Genomic DNA, 25,570 nt, shown 5'->3' with positions numbered 1-25,570 from the left:
TAACTAAAACAGCCCGAAATACTCAATCTTTCTCAGCACAAACCCAAAATCTTTCCCCATACTAGCCACTGTGAAGAAAACATACTCTACTCCAGCCAAACCAGCACAGTCAGAATGTTTTGCATATACAGATTTGATGTATAAAAGTGCAAAAATGCCCACTACGATGGCACAGCTGCAGCACCCCTTATTCTTTCACATGCTACACAGGCACCAGTATGACAGATTAAAGGACATACTCTGACGTAAGTGATATCAGTAGGGTGCAAGCCACAGTCTCCAAACTTAAGAGATAGTCATAATAACTTTGAAAAACAGCTGTGGCATCCACAGTGATACAAGTTTATAAAAGTGAAAGAAGCAAGATGAGATTCTGGACATGTGTTTTTTATCTAGACATAAGTTCATTTCTAAGAACCCAATGACTGCCAAATATTACATGTTTTAAGTGTCTAGATCATTTGGCACAAAGAACTTTTCATATTCATAACATTAAATATTCTGTATATTCAGCAATCATACTTCAAAGTGATGAGTGAGTCCCTGTTTCAAGTCTTGCTGGAAAGGGAAAAGATAGAAGACACACAACCACATCTGAATCACCCAGACTTCACCAATATTAAGGCAGATACTCTACTGGTTAGGCTATAGAAAAATGATGAACTGAGGAATTGTATCACAAATAAAATACAAATTATTTTCATGATACAGCAAATAAAAAGCCGCCCTAAAACTATATGCAAGTTAAAATAAAACATTTAAAATTCAACATTCAGATGACTACTGACACTCATATATTCAAGTATGGCTTGCATGAGGTTTCCTTCACAGTGTACATTTTAAAAAAAAATATTCAGAAACATGTGTCTTGATTTAATTTCCTTAGGTAATATGGAGGAGAAATCATATTATAACAAAAAAAATATATAAAACCCACCGGAGAATATAGCCATAGAAATATCTCCTGGTGCAGCTCCATTTCACCTAACATCATCAAATGGGATCTAATGCACCAAATTGTCCTCAAAAGTTTAAACATGAAAGGTGGTTTAAGCTACTTAAACAAGTTTTAGAACATCTTTCTCAGCATCAAGTATCAAATACAATTTTCTGCAGTTTAATGACACACCATGACATTGTATGTCCGTATACATGGGAGATTTTTAAGTCTCTTACTGTACAGGCTTGAAAGTGAAATTGCATTTAAGTTGTAACACTTGCATGCAATTTTATAAATTGGTTAATTTTAAGCTGTATGAAAAAGAAATGTTTCAGTCTTTGTTTTAAAACATATTTGCATATCTGATTTAAAAGTAGGAGACAATTAGTCCTTAAAAAAAATTATGGAAAATGCTGTGAGTAGAAGTTAGGATTATATCAAAACCAATGATTTCACACACTGATTATGTGCTTCTAAGTAATAATTTAATTTTTATTTGTGCCAGAAAAGCTATTAATTCAGGTAATTTTTTTCAAGGCTGAATCTTATTTTCAAAAACTAAGATAGTATCCTGAAAACTAGGCATAGAGAATATAGACCACCACCTGTTACAGAAATATCCTTTTCTGAAGCAGAAAGTCAAATTCTGTGGCAATGGAAGTGGGTGGAACTGTTCCACTGGTGAGCAGAAGGAAGCAGGAAGATGCAGACCCCATATGGGGCACAAGGCAGTCTTGCTGGTTTTGTCTGTATTATGATTTCTAAGCATAATACTTCATTAATTCTTGTACTTTTCCTTCTTTTCACGTGAGGCAGCAGTACCTGCCAGCATGCAGAAAGCAAAAAGGCTGTCTCAGAGACACACAGAACACAAGTCTGTGTATTGCACATTTAACCAGCTCTGCCATTAGTCATTTTCCAGTTTTTCACCATCATGAGCAACACAGAGGTCTCTAAACAGTTCACCTCTCAGGCAAGCCTGAAGCATGTGCCTGCACTGAATTTCAAACTCGGTCTGTTTTTACCCATTACTGTTTCCATGAAAAGCATTCCTGCCATACAAGCTGACTTCAGCAGGCTGCTGCTATTGATAATCTTTAATGTTTAGGACACAGGGAAGAAACATTTACTTCCAGATTTCCAAAGCTCTAATTAGAGATGACCTGGGAATGTGACACTTAAAAAATGAGATGTTTCTGGGTATTTGCTTTTCATCATAAACCACTGAGTCACATTTAGCTCTCATTTACAAATGTGCTACGTAAATGATTCATTGAGATTGTCTGCATATAAATAACTACTGAACTTTTGTTTTCAAAACCAAGTTTTCCCCACTCCCCAAGCCAGGTCTATCCCAAACACATGATCCTGAGCTGTGACTGCCTCATGGGTCACAGTGGCCAAGAGGTTCTCTTGATAAATCTGATTTCAGTTTTTGTTTTCAAAACAACTCAAACAATCCCTTAAAGCTATTTGCACTGAAAGCTGGTTATACTTCATTCTGTTTTAAGTAGAAACTCACCAGAGGACATCCTTAGCAGGGACAGTTTAGTGCAGTCCTCAGAGGCAAACCATGGGATAAAGCCATAAGCTGTATCCTGTGATCACACTGCAGCTCTCTTCCTGTGAAACCTCAGGAAAAGGTTTTTGAAAAGCAGATCTCATATCCTGATTCTTTGCTTAAAAGAGTCTCTTCATAGACCAGAATACTCCAGCACCCTGTGTGTTGTGTCAGTATAATCATGCTATGTCCACATAAGCTGAACAGAGTTTATGTTTGATTATAGTTATATCTGAAATGCATTAAAACTGTGGCTTGCTGCCTGAGTCCACACCATGCATCCATATCATCTCTGCTTATGTGTGCACCAACAGATACATCTCAATTCCAGTAAATGACATTTAGACACCTGCTGAACATGGGAAGAATGCCTGAGCCTCAAAGCCCATTGCTGCTGTGAATCAAAGACCATTTGCCATCTCAGAAATTAGCTGCTTTTGAAGACAGCACGTCCAGATGCAATGACATCTGTAGCTGTTGAGCCCACACCAAAGGCAGCAATGAAACCAAGGGCAAGTATTCTTTCCTGTGGTATTTGATCCAGTTTTCCAAGTTACCACAGATTAGAGAAATGTGGACATTTAGAAAAAAAAATCTAAAATCTAAATCTAAAAGACAGATTTGGTGAAGTTAAAACAAAACAAAAATCCCAACACCTACACAAAGTATTAATTATTTAAACAGAATTTAGTGGATTTTCAGCCTTTGAACCAGAAGACAGTCCACATTCTCCTGATCAGTCTTAAGCCTGAACCAAAAATGTGTCTGAACTTCAAGATTGTCGAAGATCATTGCCAAGAGTTCTGAAGACGCCAGGACTCCCTGTTAGCCAGCACTGACCCTTTGGCTGAGCTCCCCATGTTTACCAAACCAGGCACCATTGCTTGAAAGTGCCTGGAAGCATAGGCTTGGTGTGAGCATGATAAACACACAGACACATAGATTCATAGAATCAGGACAGCCTGGGTCAGAAGGAACATTAGAAGTCATCTAGTTCCAATGCCTCTGCTGTGAACAGGGTCACCTTTCAGTAGAACAGGTTGCTCAGAGTTCTATCCAGCCTGCCCTTGAAACATGACTACACTTTGGCATTCAGATACACAGGAAGAGAAGGAAAGCTTTTATGGATTTCAATGGCTAAGAAACTTGCCAGAAATTGTGAGCAGTGTGTTTTGTGTCCTTCTAACTGACCAAATCCCAAACCTAATCTACAGCTTCCCACAAGTGCCCTAAGCATCACACAGATATTTGTACTTTAGGATTTTTTCACCTCTATTTTTTTTCCAAGATTTTAGGAACACAGTGAAAATGGGAAAGCTAGATGATGATTGTTGAATTTCTTCATCTCTAAAAGCACACGTGCCTACTTCAGAGAGGCACTGCAGGAATTCATTACTTAAAGCATCATGAACAGGCAAGAGCAGTATAAATGACAAGTACTGTTACTACTACTAGTAGCAATAATAATAATACTTGACACTAGTATAGTGCCTTTCATCTGAGAATCCCAAAGCACTTTACAAAAATCAATTATAAAGATGCTATGAGGTGGGTAAGTATAATCTGCCTTTTATAGATGATGAAACACAGGCTCATATCGGTTAATTGAATTGCTGAAGTTATTCAGGAGGCAGGCATAGAACCACAATAGATAGTGCACATAAGACCTCCTCTGTCATCTCTAACTACCAAGAATTCTTCTTTCCAATGTGTCACCTATTTGCTCTCACTTATCATTTTTGTGAGCTGTCTTCAACCAGTGGTTTTCATTACCTTTCCTATCATTATAAATGACAGAATTAAGGATATAATGCTAGAAAATATACCCCTGTCCTTTCATTTCCAGGATAGGTGTCATGTAGCATTATGTGAACAATCCACTTACATGCTGTAATGCCCATTAAAATTTACTCTCTCTTTTTTTTTTTTTTTTTTTACTGTTTTGGAGAAGAAATAAAGTATAGCCCATCACAAAAACAACAACAAAATTCTGGTAGATTTTACAAAACCACTCAGTTATTCTCATGCAAACTCTACATAATCCAACTACTTTCTCTCTTGCCCACTGATTAAGAGGGAGTAAATTTATTTTTTTAAAAAACATAAAATGATGACTATATGCTCAGGAACAATCACATGCTACCCCTCCATATGATCTCACCCAGCAAGCAGCTCAAAGACACTCCCTGTTAAATGTACCTTCACGAGCGAATTCTGCACGAGTTGCAACAGCAACATCTGAGTTGAAGCACAGCCCCAGGCTGAGGGACCTGTGCTGAAAGTCCCCAGCCTGGAACTGCACCTCACCATGCAAACTTAAAACAGTTGATTTAAGACAGACTGCTCAATAACTATTTTGAATAATAAATAAGAGTATCTCTAGCCTGCCATTTTTCGATTATCCTGAACCTAATACAGTTACTAACACCTAAGTTCTGCCAGAATTTTCTCCTTCATTAAGGTTGATGTATTATTATTTTTTTTCAAAAGTCAAGTACCAGCTAGATATTTAGGTGCACAGAAAGATTCACTGACTAAAAAAGGAAGAAATCTCATTAAAATTTTCAGAGCCAAGATGTGTCAAGTGAAGTACAGATATGCTACCACTGGACCCAGGGAAAAATTGTTCTCATAATATTAATGTGATAAATTTTTAGCCTTGTTAATATTAAAATAAAATGAATGCATGGAAATGTAATATACATTTTTAATCTAAACATTAATTTCCCCACACACATTCCTTCCCTCTCCAGTAACAGTATCACATTTTATCAGGAGAATACTAGATCACATCTTCTCTAGCTTTAGTGAAAATGTACTTCCCTCTATTTTTATGTCTTGTAAAGACATCAGCAGTATCTAGATATGGTGGTTTAGAAACTGGATCATGTGAAGTGTCTACATGCACATGCACATTAACCTGCCCCAACTTCAGGGGCTGTCCCTTTACTTTCTGCAGGCATAAAGCAGGAAGCCAAGGTCTGCCTCTGTTTGCCTCTTACTTCCCTTCAATATCAGTGGAGGAGCTTCCCCACTGCTGCTGCTGCTGCATCGTGCAGTCCTCTCTGAACAGGTGCTCTTGGAGGAAGGGAACTTGGTCATCCTTGCTCCTTGTGCCTTCCCTTCCTGACCTTCTGCTCTTTGCCCTTGTCTGTCAGCCGCTCAGAGCAAAGAGCACTGGGGCTTCCCAGGAGCAACATGGACATGAGGAAAGAATTCCTTCACACAGCAGTCATTGGAACCTTCCTTTTCCTCTGACTTTCCCTTTTCCATGGATGCTGAATGTATCTTTACCGTATTACTGCATAAATACAGAGGGAAAGGAAGGTGGCCAAACGTCCACAAGATTTCTTGTATTCTGTGAACACACTACATGTACTACTCCTGTCCTCAGGCTGCAGTAAAGAAAGCAAAAATCAAATTTAGGTTCAAAGCTCTTTCTGTCATGGAACGTTCAGCAATTTTAATTCAAACTGACTTACCATGGGAAGTGTACATGTGAAAAAGACATTGTTCTCCCTTCATGAGAGAACACAGCAACCCTATTTCAACAATCAGCCAAAAGAAGCTAGCCTAAATATTGAGCTGAAACTGCCATCATTTTGAGCCTTCCTTCTTTTGAGAGAACAAAAAAGAAAAAAAAAATAAAAGCAGTTCAAAATAATTTTTTATGAAGGACAGAGAGAAATAGTCAGCTATTGCTCACAAAAACTCTCAGTAAATTAATTAACCAACCCCTGAAATGTGTTAAGCTTGTTCAGTTTTGAAAAATGACAAAATATTAACAAAGGTACAGCAGTCTTTAAATGTTCTATAATGGATAGTGTTTGGTATGCTAAATCTTACACACAGCCCTTTACCCCAATCATTTTCCCTATATATTTTTTTTAATGTATAATGATACCAACTGACCAAACACACACTCTTTAATAGTCCAACCATCCAGAGAAAACACTCACATCACTTATAATATCCTGTGTAATATCAAATGTTCCATGTTAAAAATCCAGTACCTTCCAATACCCTCACATTTACATGCATGTAAATCTTTGAAATCAACTTGTATGAAGTTTTATACATTTCCAAATTTAAAAAGATGCAGTTCTGCTGTTGACTCTGAACATTGGATTGCAGCTTCTAAGCTTTCTGTAGGAGAAATCTAATTATGCATCAAATCACATTCAAAACACAAGCCCCATTTAGCTTCCTTTAAAGGCATTTCAGCCTTAATATCTCAGCCCAAAAGATCATTTAAAATTAACTCAGCTATACAACCACTTATGTTAACTTTGTTTGCTGTTGAGCCAAACCTGATAGAAACTCAGTAATCCCCAATTACTACTTTCTAGCACAGATAATATAATGACCCGAAAGTAATCTCACTGAATTTCTGTTTCAGAACATAATTATAGGATCGCAAATGTATTTTTTCTCCATGAAAATAATAATAATAAACAAAGCTGCTACAAGTTTTGTATTATATTCTTTATGGAGGCACTTTAAGCATTCCTCATTTGCCATTTTTTTGTTAATATGTTACGCCTAAATTATTTAATAACATGGGGTTTTATACAACTAGAAAAAAATCAAAACCTTTATGTGCAGATCATAAACCAAAATAACATCAAAAAACCTTCTCAACTTCAACATTTGCAGGATCAAGCCCTGAACTGTCATTGTCCATCACTCCATGTGTATAACACAAAATTAATTTGATATTTTAAGTTTTTACTTGTGGCTGTATTTACTCTTAAATCCCCTTGGGAGCATAAAACATTCATAGAATGAGTAAGATGTGCCACTGCATATGGCAGAGTAATTGCATGGGAGCCAGGATTCTCTATAAACATTTTTTTCAAGAGATTTTGCTGAAAGTCATGAAATTCAAACTCAGTAATATTCCTTGAGAGAGCTCGGTGAAGCAGATATTCATTGCTGTAGTGGTTATGGGTAAATAATGTGCCTTTCTGACCTCTTGCTGTGTAAAACGCCAGCCCTTGGTGCAGGGATGAAGCAGCGACCTGCTGCTGCCTTCTTGTCCCCAGCCTGCCATCAGCACTCGAGAACCTGTGACACTTTGCCAATATTAACAAATGGCTCAGACATAAATTACTGCACATGCCTGCCTAAAAACCAAGCTTCCTAGGGACATTCCTACCATTAAAAGTTGTGGTCTTGCAACTAGAAAAGATACTGATTCATTCCCTCCTTTACTCAAAGCCATTCTCAGCACCATACCCGAAGTAGGGAACTCTTCTTTTTTCCCTGACAAAAGCTGCATTTTTTCAACTTCTAATTTGTGATAAACACACTCGTGGTGATAAAAGAGCACCAGTTTATAGTTCACATACACTAATAAAAACACTGGAATTACAGTCATGCAGGGGAGGCAGTTCACCCATCTCCATACTAAAACCAAACCTTCTTCCATCACATTGCCTGTAACCTATACATACACACAACGTAGATATAAATTAACTAAAATCCCATGTAGTCTGTATCTGTGTTTCAGTTGCTTTGGGGATGGGATTAAACCAGTGCCAGAAGGCTAAATATCACAGTGAAAGAGCTGACTTGATTTCCAGGTGCAGTTGTGGACTAATTCATTAACCAGCTACAGGGAGAGCAAAAATATCCTCATTCAAAATTGCCAAAATTCTGCTTTCCAAAGCTTTTACTTCTTTGTGTCAATTATTTTAGATCTGCTATTATGTTGCAGACCTTTGGCCATGGATGAATACCTTTTCTCTAGCTTGCTAGCATTATGAAAACTAAACCAATGGGAAAAAATGTTTTTCCCTATTTTGCTTCCTCCTTTTTTTTTTCTTTCCCCTTTTTTTTCCCTTTCCCTTTGACCTTCTCAAGGCAGCTCTTCACATCACCCCCTGGCTGCTGAACTGTGATGAACTCCAAGTGCATCTCTGTCAGGATGAACACCCAGCCCTTCACCATTCCATCCTCATTATTCTTATGCTGGTTTCCTCCAGAACACTCCTGAACTTTTGGACAGAGAGCACTGCCTTGTAGGTACCACGGGTACCACTGTGGAGCTTTTTCTCTTCTGGAAAGATAAAAAGTGATTTATATGTGTCTTTTACTAAGATCCGATTTATTTCTACCAGAAATCTGGATTCTAAAACTAAGTGGCCCCAATGTTGCTATGATGAGTCTCTAAAATAACACCAATCCACAGTGAATAACACATAATTGTCCTTCTTAATGAACACCTAGCTGCTATGAGGATAAGGAATGTGGCAGCCAATTCTGAGTCAAAGGGTGTGCATTGCCTCAGGGAAGTGTGCAAATCAGATGTGCTCCATAAAGAGAAAGGTGATATATTACCTGCTTGAATACATTTGCTATAGCAGCATGGTTTGTATTTAACCAGTAGTATTTCAGAAAAGACAGTCATTTTATAGGGTCCAGCAAAAATATACAAGGTTTTATGTTGGGAGCACAGTTGCACTTTCCTTCTAATTGAAATTCTGTGATGGAATCACAGTGATGCTTCCCACCCTGGAGGTCCTAGCAACTAGTATTCACTAACTTTTGCCTCATTACTTACTAAAGAAAATCTAAATAAAATCTGAGGTCCAAATCCTGCTGGCATAAAACAGCCTTAGAAAATGCAATCAATTTAACAGATTGATTTACACAAGCTAAAATTCTGACCTGAATAGTCACTGTGCATATCTGCTTCCTATGAATTTTAAAAATGCTTGAAGAAACTGTATAAAGTACTCCAATAAGCTCATTATGATTCACCAATACTCTCTCATCTGTTCTTTGTCTTTGAAGTCTGCTGCCTGAATGGTGAAGCTGAACTTTCTCTCCCCCAGACAGCATATGCATATCACATTTACTGGGAATCCTCCTGTCAGGAGCACGAGACAGATTTGTAATGGGATTTGTGAGGAAATCCAGCCACTTCATCTGATCCGGCCAAGAGACTGCTGTCAGGAGATCCAGCCACTACCCTTCAATCTTCAAAGGAATCTTCAATCTATCTTCCCAACACTCCAAGATACTGCACTGTTTTCTGCAGAGCTTGATGGAGCTGGAGCCCAAGCTGCACTTGTTGTAGTAGCTGTACAGAGCCTGGACATAGGCTCAAGCACTAGTGGTGCCATCAATTCTGGGTTTTTCATAGTGCTTCCCAAAACAATTTTGACTTACGACACCCACCATTCTCTCAATGCAGTTACAGTTTAGGGAACAACAATGTCTGAGGGGTTTGCCCTGCAGGTGGTTTGCAGTTCCACACAGAGGTAGGATTTCAATGCCAGTTAAAAAAAAAGGAGACTTTCGCCTGTCACTGAGCAGTTCATCACTGCTGTTAAACTCTCTTGGAATTGAAACTGGATTGATGTTAATGTTTCTGCCCTATCCTAGTTCCCAATCTCTGTCCAAGAAATGTTTGGGGCAGTGCTGCTGGTTCAACAGCGCAAACATACTGGAAACAGCGCTCGCAATTTCATTGTTCAGCTGATTAAGCTCCAATGCCTGGCACAGTCCCTGGTGTTGCTTACTAATACACACACACTGTCTTTGAGGATCTGAGCCTCAGTGTTTTCTGTAGCAAACTCATTTACTTTGCAATTAACCTCCCTGTTCACATTCACTATCCCCCTTTCACTCCTCTTGCTAGTCACTTCTGAAAACCAAGTCCTCTCCACGCCTGCCAGCTGTAATGCCTACAAGTCCTTGTTCACTGTCCTTCAGAGCAGAGGCAAGGATTCACATTTTTATTGTTTGTTCTCACTGCGAAGTAGTGTACAATTACAGTACTAAATCGCTGTATTTGAGGGCTCATTCTTAATATGCAGATCTTATCAAAATATATTAGTACCATCAAGTAGAAAATTGACACCTTTATGTTTCTTCAGATACCACATATCCTTTTTAACTCTGTGAGGGATTTGAACCATACAATTTATCCTATAGTATGCTGTAATCAGAAGGATCAATCTTTTTAAGGCTTTCTAATGCCTAATGCCTGCAGTCCTTATTAGCCAGAGGTTTGAAGAATAAACATAGAGAAGTACCCTAACAATGATACAAAGGAACATTTTCTTTTGTATCATGTAATTTGAGCAGACATTCCTTTTTCTGTAGGAATAGGTTCAGAAGTCTTTAAGTATTTAAAACACTTCAGCATAAGGTGCTACAATTACTTAATCAGTTATTACTCTTAAAAGGCCATCAGGAAACTCATTAGGGTAGTATAATGGCTCCCAGGCAGGCAGAAGGTCAGGATCTGAACTTTATCTGAGCAGACATAGGAAGAAAGGCTGTCAGCGATTCATCAATTCATGGTGATCTCACATGCTGATTATTTTGCTATGTTTGGTGGCATGGTTTGGAGTGTCTTGGGGTGCTGCTCAGTTTGGGATTTATTTTTTTTATTAGTATTATCAAATGTTATTGTATTGCCTGGTAAAATAATAAATCACAGCAGTTAAAACATTTTTTTTAAATTGCATATTTCAAGCACTTTTACAAATAATTTTGCTCTTCCGACACTGCTACTGAGAACATCAGAAAAAAAATACCACTACAAGACATATTTTGGGAAATGTTTGGGATAAGGAACTGTATTTTGATAGAGGGAAAAAGTGTTCAATATCCTCATTAGTGAAGTTTATTGATGAAATCCAGATTTAAAAAGAAAGGACTTGAAAATGGTTTTTCTACTGGAATATTTCTAAGTGAACATATTCAGTAAGCCTCATTTGCTATAGCTTAAAGTGCAAGTCTTCAAGAGTACATAGTGGAAACAAAACATTTTTGCTGTAGATTTTAAGCACTTTTCTCTGCCTTTGGTTTTTATTGACTGTGAAGATTATGCAAGCTCTGTTAAGTCACTCTGTACACTTGTTTAAATCCCTTTCAAGGAAAGGAATTTTCTAACTTCTTCCAATTTGTTGTTTATAATGATCTTTACTGATGAAAGCTGTCACGTATGCAAATCAACATAAATATTGATAGCATAAAAGGCTGATTCCACAACCCACAGATATGAAATTCAATCACGTACAACATCAGTGATTCTTTAAGGTGAAGAAATAATATAAACAGCAGATAGCTGTCAAAAGAAAAAAAAAATTGAACAATGAATTTATTTGCTGTATTATCCTTTCCCCATTAAAAGTAATAACATGGCATATGGATACAACCCTCTATTTCAAGTCATCATATCTTCTTTATATAATAAAAATCCCAGTGCACAGATTTATTAACCTAGCCAAAATGAAAGGCGTATCTTTCTCCAGCAAGTGTTATCATTTTCAAATAAGACATGTCCTCTAGGGAATAGATTTGAAGGCCATTTTTTGTTTATTTTTTGGGAAGGGTTTACTTTTGAGATAAATAACCACAGTATTGGATCTGTATTTTTTCTAAGTTTAACTTATAAAAGATGCTTATTATAATGCTGAACAATAAAATGTATCTATTGTGCAGTATGTATACACAATAAGAATCTCCTGTTCCATATGTTATAGAATACACTGGTTATAAATAGATCTTCAGCAGAAGATAAGCAAAGTATAAAATCAGCAAGTTTACATATTCAATTCTTTTTCAATGTAATTTTTGGTTTATAGAATATGAATACATCTGCATCAAAGAGCACAAATCTGTGATTTTTCCATTATTAGTCATCACAAAAAGTTATCACACACTCCCAGAAAAAGAACTTTTTAAAAGTGATGCCTATTTGTGAATAAGCAGGGTCTCCAACATTGTTCTGTATATTGGCTGTATTCCATATTTAATAGCCATGGATACATTTATCATTGAATTGAAATGAAATCTTTATATGTAGTACCAACCTGATTTTTCTTCATTTGTCTGACTAAACTGTTTTTCCATATGTGTTTTGCTATCTTCTCTTCACAGTGAAGTAATTGTATACTGAAACAGTAAAGAAGGGGAAAAAATGCTAATGTCCATCCTGTAGATGGACATCCTGTAGATGTTGCTTTGATACAACAAAGCAGCCTTGGACTTCTGCTAGGAAGAGCAGTAGTACAGCTATGTAAGGACAGCAGTTAAGCACTTAGACAGCTTGGAGAAGCTGCATATGTATTCAGTGACATTTACGGGATGTTTATTTACTATTTGGTACACACAAACTACTTGCATGCACATCACCTTGTGAGTTTGTTTTCTACTGGGAGCTACACGATTGTTTTTTTTTTTTTAGTTTTATTTCTTGAACTAGTCCTCCATAGCTATGTGCCAGTTTCTGTTCCATGTCCATCAGACCAGGCAGCCACTCTCCATGCTGAGATGGCTCTGTGCCTCTCAGCTGCTGTTTGGCACACACCTATGGCCACGTGGGCTGTGGGAATCCTGGATATTGTGTTCCTACACCGCAATGCCTCCCAGCACAGAGGAGCCATCAGTGCAGCATCGGGAAGTAAGCCCTGCCTTTCCCACGCTGAGAAATCCTTGTTATCTTCCAGTCCACCAACCAGTCCCCTTAGCCAGCATTTGGGCTGCAATACTCACCAAGCAGCCGATGTGAGGATCCTGCAGAGTCGTTCTCTATCAACTGTAATTCATCACCAGAAGCCTCTTGCAATCAAAGACAAGGGCTCAAGAGCAAGCTCAATACATCAAGATCATAACTCGATTTTTCAGTGTCTAACAAAGGGTGGCATAAATATACACACTCTGCTTCTTCTTAGATATCCCAATAAAATCCATGGTCAAAGTTTACACACCTCACAGAAGTCATACTTAAACTGAAAATGTAAGAGTTAACACAGAAAAATTAAGATTGGTTCAGATAAATAATTTATACTCGTTACTTCCTGAACCCACAAAAGATAATAAAATTAGAGCTATAAATATCAGAATATGAAAACTTTTCTCTGAAAAAAAAAACACTCAGAACACTTTAATAAGAATTTGCATTTCTGGCAGACCTTCTGATCATAATATTCATACAGATTTCATTTATAATTTTAACCCCAAAATATAATCTAGCAAATATTTTGCTATCAAAGGCTGTATTTTAGGGAACTTTCTCCTTAGACTTTCTAATCTAGTATCACAAACCTTCCTCACACGTTGCAGTCTAAGTTGGAAATGAGGGCTGCAGATTTAACTGAGAATGTTCTCAAAGACACCAAATACAGCTCTTCAGTTCAGTCTGAGCAGAATATTGATAGAATATTTCTGTTGACACAAAAGCACTAAATCTGTTTTAGAATGCGTTCCACGGAAAACATCAATTGAAAAATTGATATCAACTGGTGTTGATTAATGCATGAATTGTTTTGGAGCTGCATGCATTCTCCCAGCAATAGTTCTATTTCTTTACTTGAACCAGCTTGCCAATTATCATTATGCATAACTATGAAACTGGGACAAAAATTTGATGATGTTTATGTCTTATCTAGAATGCACATAAATTTAGTCTAGCATTAAAAAAAAAAAAGGAAAAAAGAAAAAAGTAAAAGCTGTTGTTAAAGTGCCTTATGACTGGGGACAGAACAATATGTTGTGCCCAGTGAAGAGCATTTTCAGGAATGTGTACCTACCCCATGACTAATCTTGTTACTTGAGCACTGCAGTTGACTGTACAAGACAAGCAGTGATATGTGCCCACACAAAATACAGAAATGCAGGACTGAACTCTGTATATCTGACTCTAATACTGTAGTAGCCATATCATCAATGTAGATTATCAACATAAACAAATCATTTTAATATTGTTCATTCAGAGTTTGGAAGGTTCATAAGCTAAGGGCAGAGCAGGTTGAAATTTCAAAAAACAGTGCTTACAAATGTAAGTGTGGATGCTAAAAAGTTCTTTTAAAGGATCTTCTTGCTATTCAGAAATGTTTACATGTATAGACTGCTGCATGCACATATGTTTGCAAAATGGCTTATTCTCCAGTGAAGACTGCTTAATTCTTGGGAGGGTCAAACTGGATTTTAATGGTACTGCATGTTAGGTTGGGAATTCTGGTTCTTGCATTATTCTGAAATTCTCTTTAACATTAACTTGATATTGTAATAAATTTAATTTGACCTTTTATGCAAATTATTCCTAATAATTTTTTTTACCATAGTAGGTGTACAAAACTTAGATCATAAGATCCTAACTCTTGAGCTCTAAAGAGGTTCCACAGCTTATGCTCTGTTTTGTAACAAATATGATAGACTGTTTTTCATGGATAGATTTAAAAGCAGTAAAACTAAACCTCTCCCAGTGTACCACAGTGGCATTTTAAAATAGAAGTAATTCAGGAGGTAGATAAAAACATTTTGAATGTCTAATGTTTTCCACAGAGAATTCAACATTTTCTCCAGGACAAGTGAGTAAAATTACATTTGCAGGTAGTGACTGAGTCTTCTAAAGTGATCAGTTGTGTCATAATAAAAAGACTAATCAAAGGTTCTTAATGTCAAATAAAAAAAATTAAAAAACAACAAACCAAAATCCCCAAACACAAAAACCAAAACCAACAGTAGAAAACCCAAACCAACCAAAAAACAACCCCCCAGAAAACCACCAAAAAACCTAAAACAAACAAACAAACAAACAAACAAAAACACATACACAAAATAAATAAAATAAAAGAAACACAGAAAAAAACCCTCGTCACCCAAACTAAAAACCAAGCCTTGCAGCCAAAGGCTATACAGTCCACTAGAAAAACATATGTAGGGAAAAATGTTTACATTCTGGCCAGCCTTTAACAACTTTCTTTTCCTTTTCCATTTAGGTACCTTTTACAGGGGACTTTTGCAATGCTTTGGTAGGGAATAAGTTGATTCAGATGATGAGATCTTTTTGACCACAATTTTCTTTTCAAGGAACTTAATCTCACATGCAAACATTTGCATAAATGAAGTTACTCAGTTTATTTAGTTGTAAAGTAGTCAAAACAAAACATTCATTTAGACAGAGGAAGGAACTGGAACATCCTCCCCAGCAAAGCCAGGCAAGTGCTTACCATGGACAGCACTTGTGGGCAAGAGTCCAGAAAACAGAGCTGGACAGGCAGAGGAGCAGCCTTTAGTGCTTACAGCCTGAGTAACAGCTCAAACCACCATCCAAGGGAGCACCTGTTCCACAAACACTAGGTCCCTACATTCATTTTCAAATTTGTACACAATGCAGAATTTAAAAAAACAAAATAAATAAAATAAGAAAACCGACTAAATGCTCTGGGCAAGTCAAATGCATATGAGCTGAAAGTGAGAATATAAACGGATGTAATGGCAATAATTCTGGAACTAATGGACAAACAAGCATTGCAAAATGCAATGCAAATGCAAAATAACAGAGAAATTTATCCGAGTTTACGAACTCAATTGAGGGACCAATAAAAATATTAGACTGCTGGAAAGGTGCTGTCAGACATAAAGCACCTGTTTAACATTATTGCTAATTGTGGATGAAGGAAATGGCCCCAGCAGAAATTGGTTGAAGATGATTAAATTTAATTGCAATGCTATATACAAAGTGCTACCCGCTCACTGAATTAGAATCAAAATATGCTCAGAAGCGATCCATTCCACAAAACCAGGTTTAATACAAGGCATGAGCAGCAAGGCTACATGTAGTAAAAAAGCATATTCCCATTTTCTGAAAGTTCTTTCTGTCTCTCACATGTTGTAGAATTGCACAAAAAACATTGTAATAGGAACCATGAAATCAGGAAATAAGGTCACTGTAAGGTGGAGTGTGGACTGCAGGAATGCTCATATTCTTCAGCACAGTGGAGGCAGGAGGGCTGGTAGGAAACAAACTCAGCCCACTCTAAGGCACAAAGTGCCAGGAATCAATGAGATCAGAAACAGTTAAGCAGGAGTGCCTGCCCTTGGTTTGTGTAAAGCAGATACCTCTGTAAGCCAGCTCCAAGCTTTCAGGAGAATGCACAGAATCCCCCCTGGCAGACAGCCACTTCTGCTGGAGGCAGCTGCCAGAGACTTCTGGCACAGAATAGTGAAAGTACAATTTTCCATCTTCTGTATGTTTTCTCCCTTTTATTGTTTCCACAAAATTTTGTTAGTGCAGTTGGTGTTCCCTCCACCCATTCCTTTTGTAGAAGGACTATTTATTTAACTGGTTTATTATCAACCCCTTTAGACTCTATTTCCTAACTTAAATTTTACTTTCCATGCATTTTCCTTGTAAAGCCTAGGCATATCCTTCCTCTCTGCTTTCAGTACCATTGAGAGTGCAGTCACAGTGCTAAAGGATGACTTGCTTACAGTCAAAAACTCACAAGTCATTTGGTCTTCCAGTAATCACTCAGGTGTATGGTGGCTCCTCCTTTAACCTGCTGTCATCTCAACCATATTTCATATGGATCACATCCACCACATCTAGCCTTTAAATTGCTTTCTGATAATTGTGCTAGGCACATGTTTGCCACTGGCTGGTGGCAGATTTGGTTATGCCAGTGTTTCCAGCATTGATCTCAGGCAGACGGAGACAGCTGCCCATGCTGTGGCCCTCCTGTTCTCTATTTACAGTCATTCAGAACTCAGGCTCACTTAAGTTTTCAAAGTTTCCAAGCGCCTGGAGTTGTTATCTGCTGCAGAGAGTGCTAAGGTGCTACTCAATCCTGGTTATATTTGCTTTAGTGCTAAAACAGCTTGCTTATGGCTCAGTATCAACTAAACAAACCATCATTATTTTCAAGTACCTGCAATGCCCTTAATTAGAATTACTGGAGCCTCTAGATGAGAGCTCTAGGTGAGAGCTGTGCTTTTTTTTAAGGTAACTCTGTGTAACAGAAAAGTCTTTCCCACCCCCAACAGCCCAAAGAACACAGGCAAGCACCAAGTGCAACAGAGCAGCTGCTTGACAGCTTTATTTGAGAACAGCTTAGAGAAGTACATGTAAAATACTGTATTCAGCTGAGGCTGCAGGGAACAACGGAAGAAAAATAATTAGCCAAGTCAGAAATTGGCTAAGGCACTGAGTCTTCTAAGCCTTCTATTTCCTTCAAAATACAAAGGGATCTTTAAATACTGAGTAGTAAACGAGACTTTGTTTATATCTGATCTTAAAAAGCCACAGGAAGAGCAGTGCACCTTAATAACATCCTTGGCTTAGAAATGATTCAGAAGCAAGGGGGCCATCTGCTGAATTCCCAGTACCATTTTCTGCTGTATCCTGGAAGTTTCTTTCAAAGTTTTCCAGGCAAGTCCTTTTCAGTGTCAGCTTTCCCAGGCTTGTGAAGCATGGCAGTAAACCTCTGAGCAGGGTGAGCTGCAGGTAAGTATGACAGCATTATCTATCACGACTTAAAACCAGTACACTGATCAATGTAATCTATTCAGACTCAGAAATCCTGTAGACAATATCATCACTCTGAAGTATAAGTAATATCTCTGTATGGTAATGCATTTCCTCAAATAGCTATTTTATGACAGAAAATTTGCTCATAATATGTTCCTGAACATAATTTGTCAGATGAAATATAAAAGCTTAAAGCACAGAATCAGGTCTCTAAAATAAGCAGCTTCCTTCATTGGTTTACTGTCCATTATCCTTAGTAATGTTGGCATCATGTTCAAACTCAGCACTTCCTTCCCCATGTAATTCCATCAGACTCTACTGATAAAGTATTCACTGATGTCTGCTTCTAATCCCACTGTTTCTGAATTCATTACCACTAACTTCATGATATTCATAACTAGTCCCTTCTCCAATATGTAAAAGTGGGCAAAGGAAAGGTAAACTTCGTAAAGGATTTTATGACAACATCACGACAAATTCATTACATACCCAAAGTGTGTTATCCTTGTAGTTCTACATATCTTGTTCTCATTAGAGCTGCTACAGCTAAAGGTCTCTCTGCATACTAGGAAGAAGGACCAGAATTTTTTCTGCCAAAATAATAGCAAAGTATGCTAAATAAATACTACATAAACACCCAGACTGAAAAAATCCTTGTTCATAAAACCATGAAATTTGATAAAGGTATTTAAAATACTTGCCACTGTTCTTATTTCTTAAAGCATAGCCTTAAGTCTATTGATATTTCATGGTCTGTTAATGCAGAACACTTTAAATATAGAAAGGTACATGTTATCCATTAAAGGCTACATAGATTCATGCTTAAGATCACTCACAGTGTACAAACAGAAGATTGTTTAATGGTGCAAATGATGAAATCAAATCTTCAAGACTGCTTCCAATTCTACAATTTAAAAATGACTGCAACACATAACTTATCTGTATCTTTCAAAGTTATAATTAGGAGGGATTAAATAAAAGTACAGCACAGGGAATACAAATAAATGGCACTTGCTTAAGATTTCCTTCTTTAATATAAGAAGAGGTCCCAAGTTTAACTCAGTAGTTGGAGAGTTTGTTTGCATTGTGTGGGGCATTTTTCATGTTTAAAACACTTTTACTATCTCAGTCAATACTAAATCACAGTATGCATGACTCCCACATCCATAATGTAAAATGAATCCAGGTGGTGTTGTTTGCTGTTCACTGTTCCCAACTTTATGCACACTGATAAGCAAGAAGGATATGGTCTGGAAAGTTATAAATTTGTAGGCACGTGCAAATTACTCACTACTTTCCGTATTTGATAGCAAACTATTACCTTCCGTGCCAACTGAGCATCCTTTACTTATCTCCTAAAATCTGAACTTCCATATCAAAATAGGAAAATAGCATATATAAACCAATAGAAATTCAAAATATCAAACACATGAAAAAGTTGTAGAGCTACAATTACCCAGCATTAATAAAACGTTATCATGCAACTTTACTCCCACAAGATGTCCAATACTCCTTCTACAAAGTGCTTAGCCTATGGCCGCAAAAGCCTGACTAGCTTCAAAGAGTTGCTATCAAAAAAAAAAAAAAAAAAAAAGAAAAAGAAAAAGAAAGAAAACTTTAAAAAAGTATATAGAGAAATAAAAGATTCCCCTTAAGAATTCTGAATGAAAGCTAAGAATTGCTAAAATTTAGTCCTTTCTGTAGAAATGGTCCCCAAATATATAAAACATACCAACTCCTGGTAAAACAAATTTAGGAAACAAGATGTTCTGTCTTAGTGAAAAAGCTATGCTAAGTGCCCTTGCTACTTTTTTCAAACTCTGGAAAGTTCACATGAAAGAGAATTTCTATACAGTGAAAGAGACTTGATATTAATTTTGAACCTTATAGTTTTTTCCCTTTTCCACTAAACCCTAGATGGTTGGCTTAAGACTAAGATGTTGCAATTTTAAACAAAATCCTTTTTAAAAAATATACCTCTAAAGAATAAGGAACATCAATTTTCATCCATCTTCTTCTCTGTTACATGCAAACAAAAAATTATTCCCACCCAATAGCAGAATTATGTTTAAAATGTCTATTTGTTAGTGGAACTGTGTTTGAAGTGCTGATTTGTTAGTTGAGTCAGACAAATTTATTTCATGAAGTGTTTAGATGGAGAGGAGTGGTGTGCATACTCACTAGGCAGTTAAAAAGGAAAATTAATTGGAAAGTGAAGTATTTGGAACATTTGGAGGGTAGTATCTTCCCATGCTTCTGATACTACTCAACCTGAACATCAGCTATTAAAGTACTACTAAATCAGAAGTATTTACAACCAAGCTTGTTCCCATTTTAGATCTTTGAGGTCTTTCCCTTTTGACCTAGTTTAAACACAGACCTCAGTAAACGTTGCCTGCATTTCAGGGGGTTCCATGCACAAAAGTGGAAAGTGGATCAGCTTCGTGGGTCAAAAAACACAAACGCAGCTCAGCCAATGACTGATCAATGATACCTGCAGCTCAGTTGTGTTATATTGCACACGCAGACACAGCAGTACAAGGAAAGAACCTGCAGGTGCTCTATCAGAGCAGTGGTGCACATCACAAAGGGATTTTGGAAGAACAGTGAAGTATTTGTCATTTTTGGTCATGGAAAGGCCAGAAAGGGAAAGCAGACTTTAGGTCCTGAAAGGTATTTAGGGGGCAGGTGTGTTACGGGACACAACCTGGCATTGCCGAAGCCCAGGAAATCCCATCGGTGGGCTCAAAGTGTCCCCGTTACTCGTGCGAGGCCGGCTCGGGGGGCTGCAGGTCCGTACCCCTCCGCATGTCACACACACGCCGACACCCGGCACAGCGACCGGGAAAGTTCGGTGGCGACTTACGGAGGGGGTGACGATAGCAGAGCCGCCGCGGAGAGGCGGAGGAGAGGCAGCGGGGCGTCGTCCCTGCCGGGGCACCCGCGCTCGGCAGCTCCGCCGGCACCGCCGCGGCACAGGGCTCCCGGCCGCTCCTACGGAACGCCCTTAGCGACTCACCGACACCGTCTAGGGTAGCTCGGCGGGCCTGCAGTCCCCGCAGGACTGCCCCAAACTTCACCTAGATGTCGGTCTCGACAGGTGGTTCACAACGCGCGGCGGACAAACTCGCAAGCGCATCTTTTGGCAGACGAAGCCACAGGGACGATCGCTTCCCTCCTCAGACGCGTCAAAACCTTAGACAGGGTACTAAACCGCGACACCTGGAGCCGACACGGCGCCTTCATCTCTACAAGCCTCCAACTTCTCACCAAAGCGTCAGAAATTAACCTCTCCCTGGGCAGGAGCCCGAGACGATGTCCAGGGATAACCCCAGCCGAGCTGCAGCCCCCCCGTCCCACCGCCGAGCTCCAGCACCGCCCCCAGTCCCGTCCCCGCGGCCGCGCGCCCGCAGCCGCCGACGGAGAAACTTTTCCGAGCCGCCCGGCGAGGCAGCGCCCACAGCGGGGCCCCGCAGAGAGGACCCAGCCGGCGCCCACGCCCCACGCCCGCCGCCCCCAGCGTGGGCATCCGCCCGCACCGCTCCTACCGTGCGGGGGGCAAGTGAGGGAGGGGGCGAGGAGGTGGCAGTTACCGGCGAGCGAGCGCCCTTCTTGCAGAGCGGTCCCCTGAAGACGCCTTTGATGCCGCGGTAGTGCCCGTTGCTGAGGTGCCGGGAGCTGATGACCAGGTAGCACGCCATGCGGGCCCCCCGGGCGGGCGGGCGCGGGGCGGGAGGGCAGCCCGGCTCCTCCGCGGCGGCGGTGCTAGCTCCGCCGGAGCAGAAGCCCGCATGAAGGAGCGGGCGGAACCGCAGCAGCGATCTCCCTGCTCCCGTCTCATCCAGCGCCCGGGTGAGCGCTGCCAGCAGCAGGATGCACTGAAGGCGGCGGCAGCCGGAGCACATCTGAGGGAGCGCGGAGGCCAGTCCGCATGCTGCTCCGCGGGTGGGAGACGGGCCGGGGAGAAGAAGGGCAGAGCGCAACTTGCACAGTCCGCCGCTGCTACGGCCCTTCCTCCTCTCCCTCCTCCTCCTCCTGTTCAGACTAGGCCACCCGCAGCCGACATCCGGAGGGGAGTTTCTCCGCGGCAGCTGGAGCGGCGGCTGCTCCCCATGGCTGTCCCCAGCGCCGGGCTGGGTGGTGGATGCAGCGGCGCGCAGTCCCCGGCACCCCGCTCCTCCGTACGGCCGCCGCAGTCGGCGCTGCGCCTCCCTCACCTCCGCCGGGGGGGGGGGGGGGGGGAGGCGGTGCGAGGGGGCGGAGGAGGGGTAGGGCCGGAGCGGGGGCGGCGGCGGGTGAGAGGGAGGACATTGCCCCTCGCCGCCGCGGGGACGGCAGCGGTGTCGGCAAACCCCGGGCGGAGCGGCCGGGAAGGGGGGGAGGCAGCGGGATGCTCCGACCGCCCTCCTTCTCTTCGCCCACCTGTCCCGTCCTCGATGTCGGCAGGTAACGTTCCTTCCCCGCCTGCCTCTGCCTGCGCTTCCACCTGTCCCCCGCATCTCCTCCGCTGTCCCGTGGGCTGTCCCGAGCAGGGGACGGGAACGCTCCGGATCCACGCGCGACGCCGGGAAGCGCCGCTGCGCCGGCTGGGAGCGGGGGCTGGACCCGGACACCCCCGGCTGGTGCCTCGGCTTGTCTCCATCGTCCCCCCTCAAAGCGTGTGAATTTTGGTGCGTGGCGTCATTTACCACCTAAATGATTTACGCACAATCGCAGGTATGAAAATCTTCCTCCACTGAGTAGCTGGAACAGGTTGTTCCTCTCTCCCCTTCTGCAAGACGGAGGGGCGAGGTACCCCGGACCCGCTTGTGCACGCTCAGTTTCTTCGCATCAGGTCACAAGTATCGTCTCTGCTCTGCTGCTTGCTAAGTCGATTAAATAAATCAGTAAATCACACAGCCTTAGTAGTCACCTGCAGATCATTCATTTCTTCGAAGTAGATTGGTTTAAACTGTAGATAAGAATTGTTTCAGTTTTTTCACTTAATCTCCTAAAAGCATATGCTTTCAGTCATTTAATGAATGAACTTGAAAAACCACAATCATTCTAATTTTAGATTCTCAAGAACATTTTTTTCTATGAACCTAATGTAAATAAAAGGAAAATCTCACACAATCCATCAAACTGATAAAGAGATAATGATAAGTCAAATATTATTTTTGACTGTTTATGTAAAATAGTGTTGTACAGTTCTAGTATTCACATACCATATTAATTTCTACTATGTGTGTATATGTACATATATACAAATCGTCAAGTATAGTATTATGTATTTTATTAATAAATATACAATGTTATAAAGAAAATTATAATTCTGAATTTGGAATAACCAAAGATGGAAGTAATGTGTTAAGAACATCCATACGTTAACCGTCATACAGTGTTTTACAATGTAAAAAACTTTTAGGTGGGAAGTCAAATTAAGCTGGTAGAATTGAGGCATGAAATAAATGAAAGGACTTGGCTCTTTGCACTATGTGTGGTTGAGCTGTGGGACTCCTTGCCAAAGGGTGTTGTGGGTCATAGATTAAACAGTCCTATGAATTGGTACAGATCAGGCTTTGAAGCCTGGTAGCAATACAATCCCTGCAAAAGACCTCTGGAGGACTTTTCTGAAGAAATTGCACTGTAAAGTAGAGTTTGAGAAACTGTGATACCGTACTGAAAAAAAAAAATTAGTCCACTGTTAATTTGGTGGTGAAAAGGATCTTTTACAATTTCCTCCTACCAGTCACAGAAATCACAGCTATGTGAGTGACTTGAAATTTATTTTTGTTGGCATATATATATTTTTCAACTGCAAGTTCTTCCTGAAATAATCCCTCTGCAAGCCTGTTAAAGATAAAAGTATTGTCTTCACTTTGAATTTTGGTCTGCATCTTAACTTTGTGACTCCACACTGAATATGTATCTGGAAGTACAGACAGACACCTTTTCTCTTTGGCAATGAAATGAAATGAACTTCCAAAAACTTCACTTTGCATGATGCAGCTGTTGTTTCTCAGAATAGAAACAGAATGAGAATTTACATCCCACCTCAACAGCTTGCATAGAGGTCTCTGTTCCTTTTCTCTTGTGAAGTGATGTGAAAAGTCCTTTGCTCCATAAGGCTGCTGATGCTCTGTTACAACAAGGTGAGGGAGAGGGTGTGAAAGACCCAGGCCATGTGCATAGGCTGGGGATGCATGATGGTGTGTTGCAGCCTTGTGGTCAGACTGGCCATGTCACCTGCAGAGGAGGTTCAGCACAACCCAAAATGGTGCAAGTGCTTTGCTGTAGATTTAAGGGACTTTACTTTCCTCCTTAAACTTACAGAGTCTTCCCCAGTTCATTTACCAGTACTGTAAGAAACAGAAATTATTTTCCCCAGAGTAGACTGCACAAGTATTCATTTCATCCTGCTGAGGAGGATGATGTGCTCAATTGACCCTGCTGTGAAAAGTAGAAGTCATTTTGGGCTCCCTTCACTTTGCAAACTCAGGGGAATAGTTACTATGACCACCAGTATAATTTATAAATAATCTGTAGGACACGAGCCTGAGAAAATGAGATTGAGAGTTGTCAGATGGAACAGTTAGTTATTAATTATATCACTCTGTGAACATTCCCCAAAGTCTCTGGAGATGCAGCACCTTCTTGTCTTTTACCACAGGTCATGTAGAAATATGAGCTTTAACTATTACTACTTTCATCTGGGTCCAATCCTTCACTACCTTAGATCTCATAGAGTAATTTTCAGCTGAGCACAGTGAATGTAAAATACTACCTTTCAGAAAAATATGCTTTCTTTGCAGAAGTGTTAGTGACTTTTCAAGATGCAAGAAAGTAGAGAAGCAGGCCAGCTGTCACTAAGAGATGATGGTTAGAATAATGAAGGGTTCTCCAGTTCATCTATCCATGCATTTTACTAAAATTTTATTGTTAATAAAGATTACTTAGCATTTATTTCCCCAAAAAAAAAGTCTGTAAGCATTTTCTAATTATTCATTGTAGTGATTGTCTTTATTGCACAATGCGGTGTCTACATCAAATACCCACCCTAGATCTAAGGATGCTAGCTCTGATATAAATATTCTCTGAATATCAGAACTATATTAATGCAGCCATGTTAATTTTAATGATTGAGCTAATTAATATATTTCTTTGCAGCATTAGACAGTACTCTATAGACATAACCATAAAACCTTGTCTGCTTTGTGAATTTTATTTAAATTGTCCTTTATGTGTTGCTCCTGATCTGATTACCACCTGCACACAAAGTCCATTATACTGATATTCTTTGCTGTATAGGTAAAAATTACAGTTAGCTTGATTTGCCAGCTGCTAACCTAAGCATTCATCACTGTGGATACAGGCTAGATCTGCTTTAAGGGCATGAGTTCTGAAATGTTTTCCACAATCCCTTTGCTGTGCCTAAAAAGAACAAAGACATCCTTCTCCGCCCAGATATGAGAAAATTCAAAGAGTGCAAAGCATCTTCTGGCACTACACCTCTGGAAATTTTACTTTCACAAGCAAACAAGGACAGAAGGTGTGTAGACACACAGCTTGAGTACTGTTCCAGTCTGATTATTCTCACTTAAATTAATTTAACACGTTTTCCAATGTAGAAGAATCCAAATTAACCCTACTGTAAAAACATACTCTGATACTGTGATTTGTACAAGTCTTCCCCACAGTAGGGGAGGGGGGGAAGGAAGTGAGGGAAATCAACATCTTGGCAAGAAAATTCAGGTATAAAAACACACAGTGAGGTTCCTGATGTATAACGGAAAGGTCTTAGTAGCTTTACAGT

At 39.9% G+C, this 25,570-nt stretch overlaps 1 protein-coding gene across 1 annotated transcript in view; it reads right to left on the bottom strand.

Moving 5' to 3' along the window:
• The window catches only part of ZNF804B (zinc finger protein 804B), a 221,845-nt gene extending 200,354 nt beyond the window's left edge, over window positions 1-21,491 (bottom strand). The window contains exon 1 of the mRNA XM_062494763.1: window positions 21,324-21,491. Coding sequence (XP_062350747.1) covers window positions 21,324-21,476 — 153 coding nt within the window. The 5' untranslated portion in view covers window positions 21,477-21,491. The remainder of the gene's footprint in view (window positions 1-21,323) is intronic.
• Window positions 21,492-25,570: the final 4,079 nt, after the last annotated feature.

The sequence above is a fragment of the Cinclus cinclus genome, chromosome 1 (assembly GCF_963662255.1).
Source record: "Cinclus cinclus chromosome 1, bCinCin1.1, whole genome shotgun sequence".
Classification (NCBI taxonomy): domain Eukaryota; kingdom Metazoa; phylum Chordata; class Aves; order Passeriformes; family Cinclidae; genus Cinclus; species Cinclus cinclus.
The sequence above is the reverse complement of the archived record's forward strand: the minus strand, read 5'-3'. Positions and strand labels throughout refer to the sequence as shown.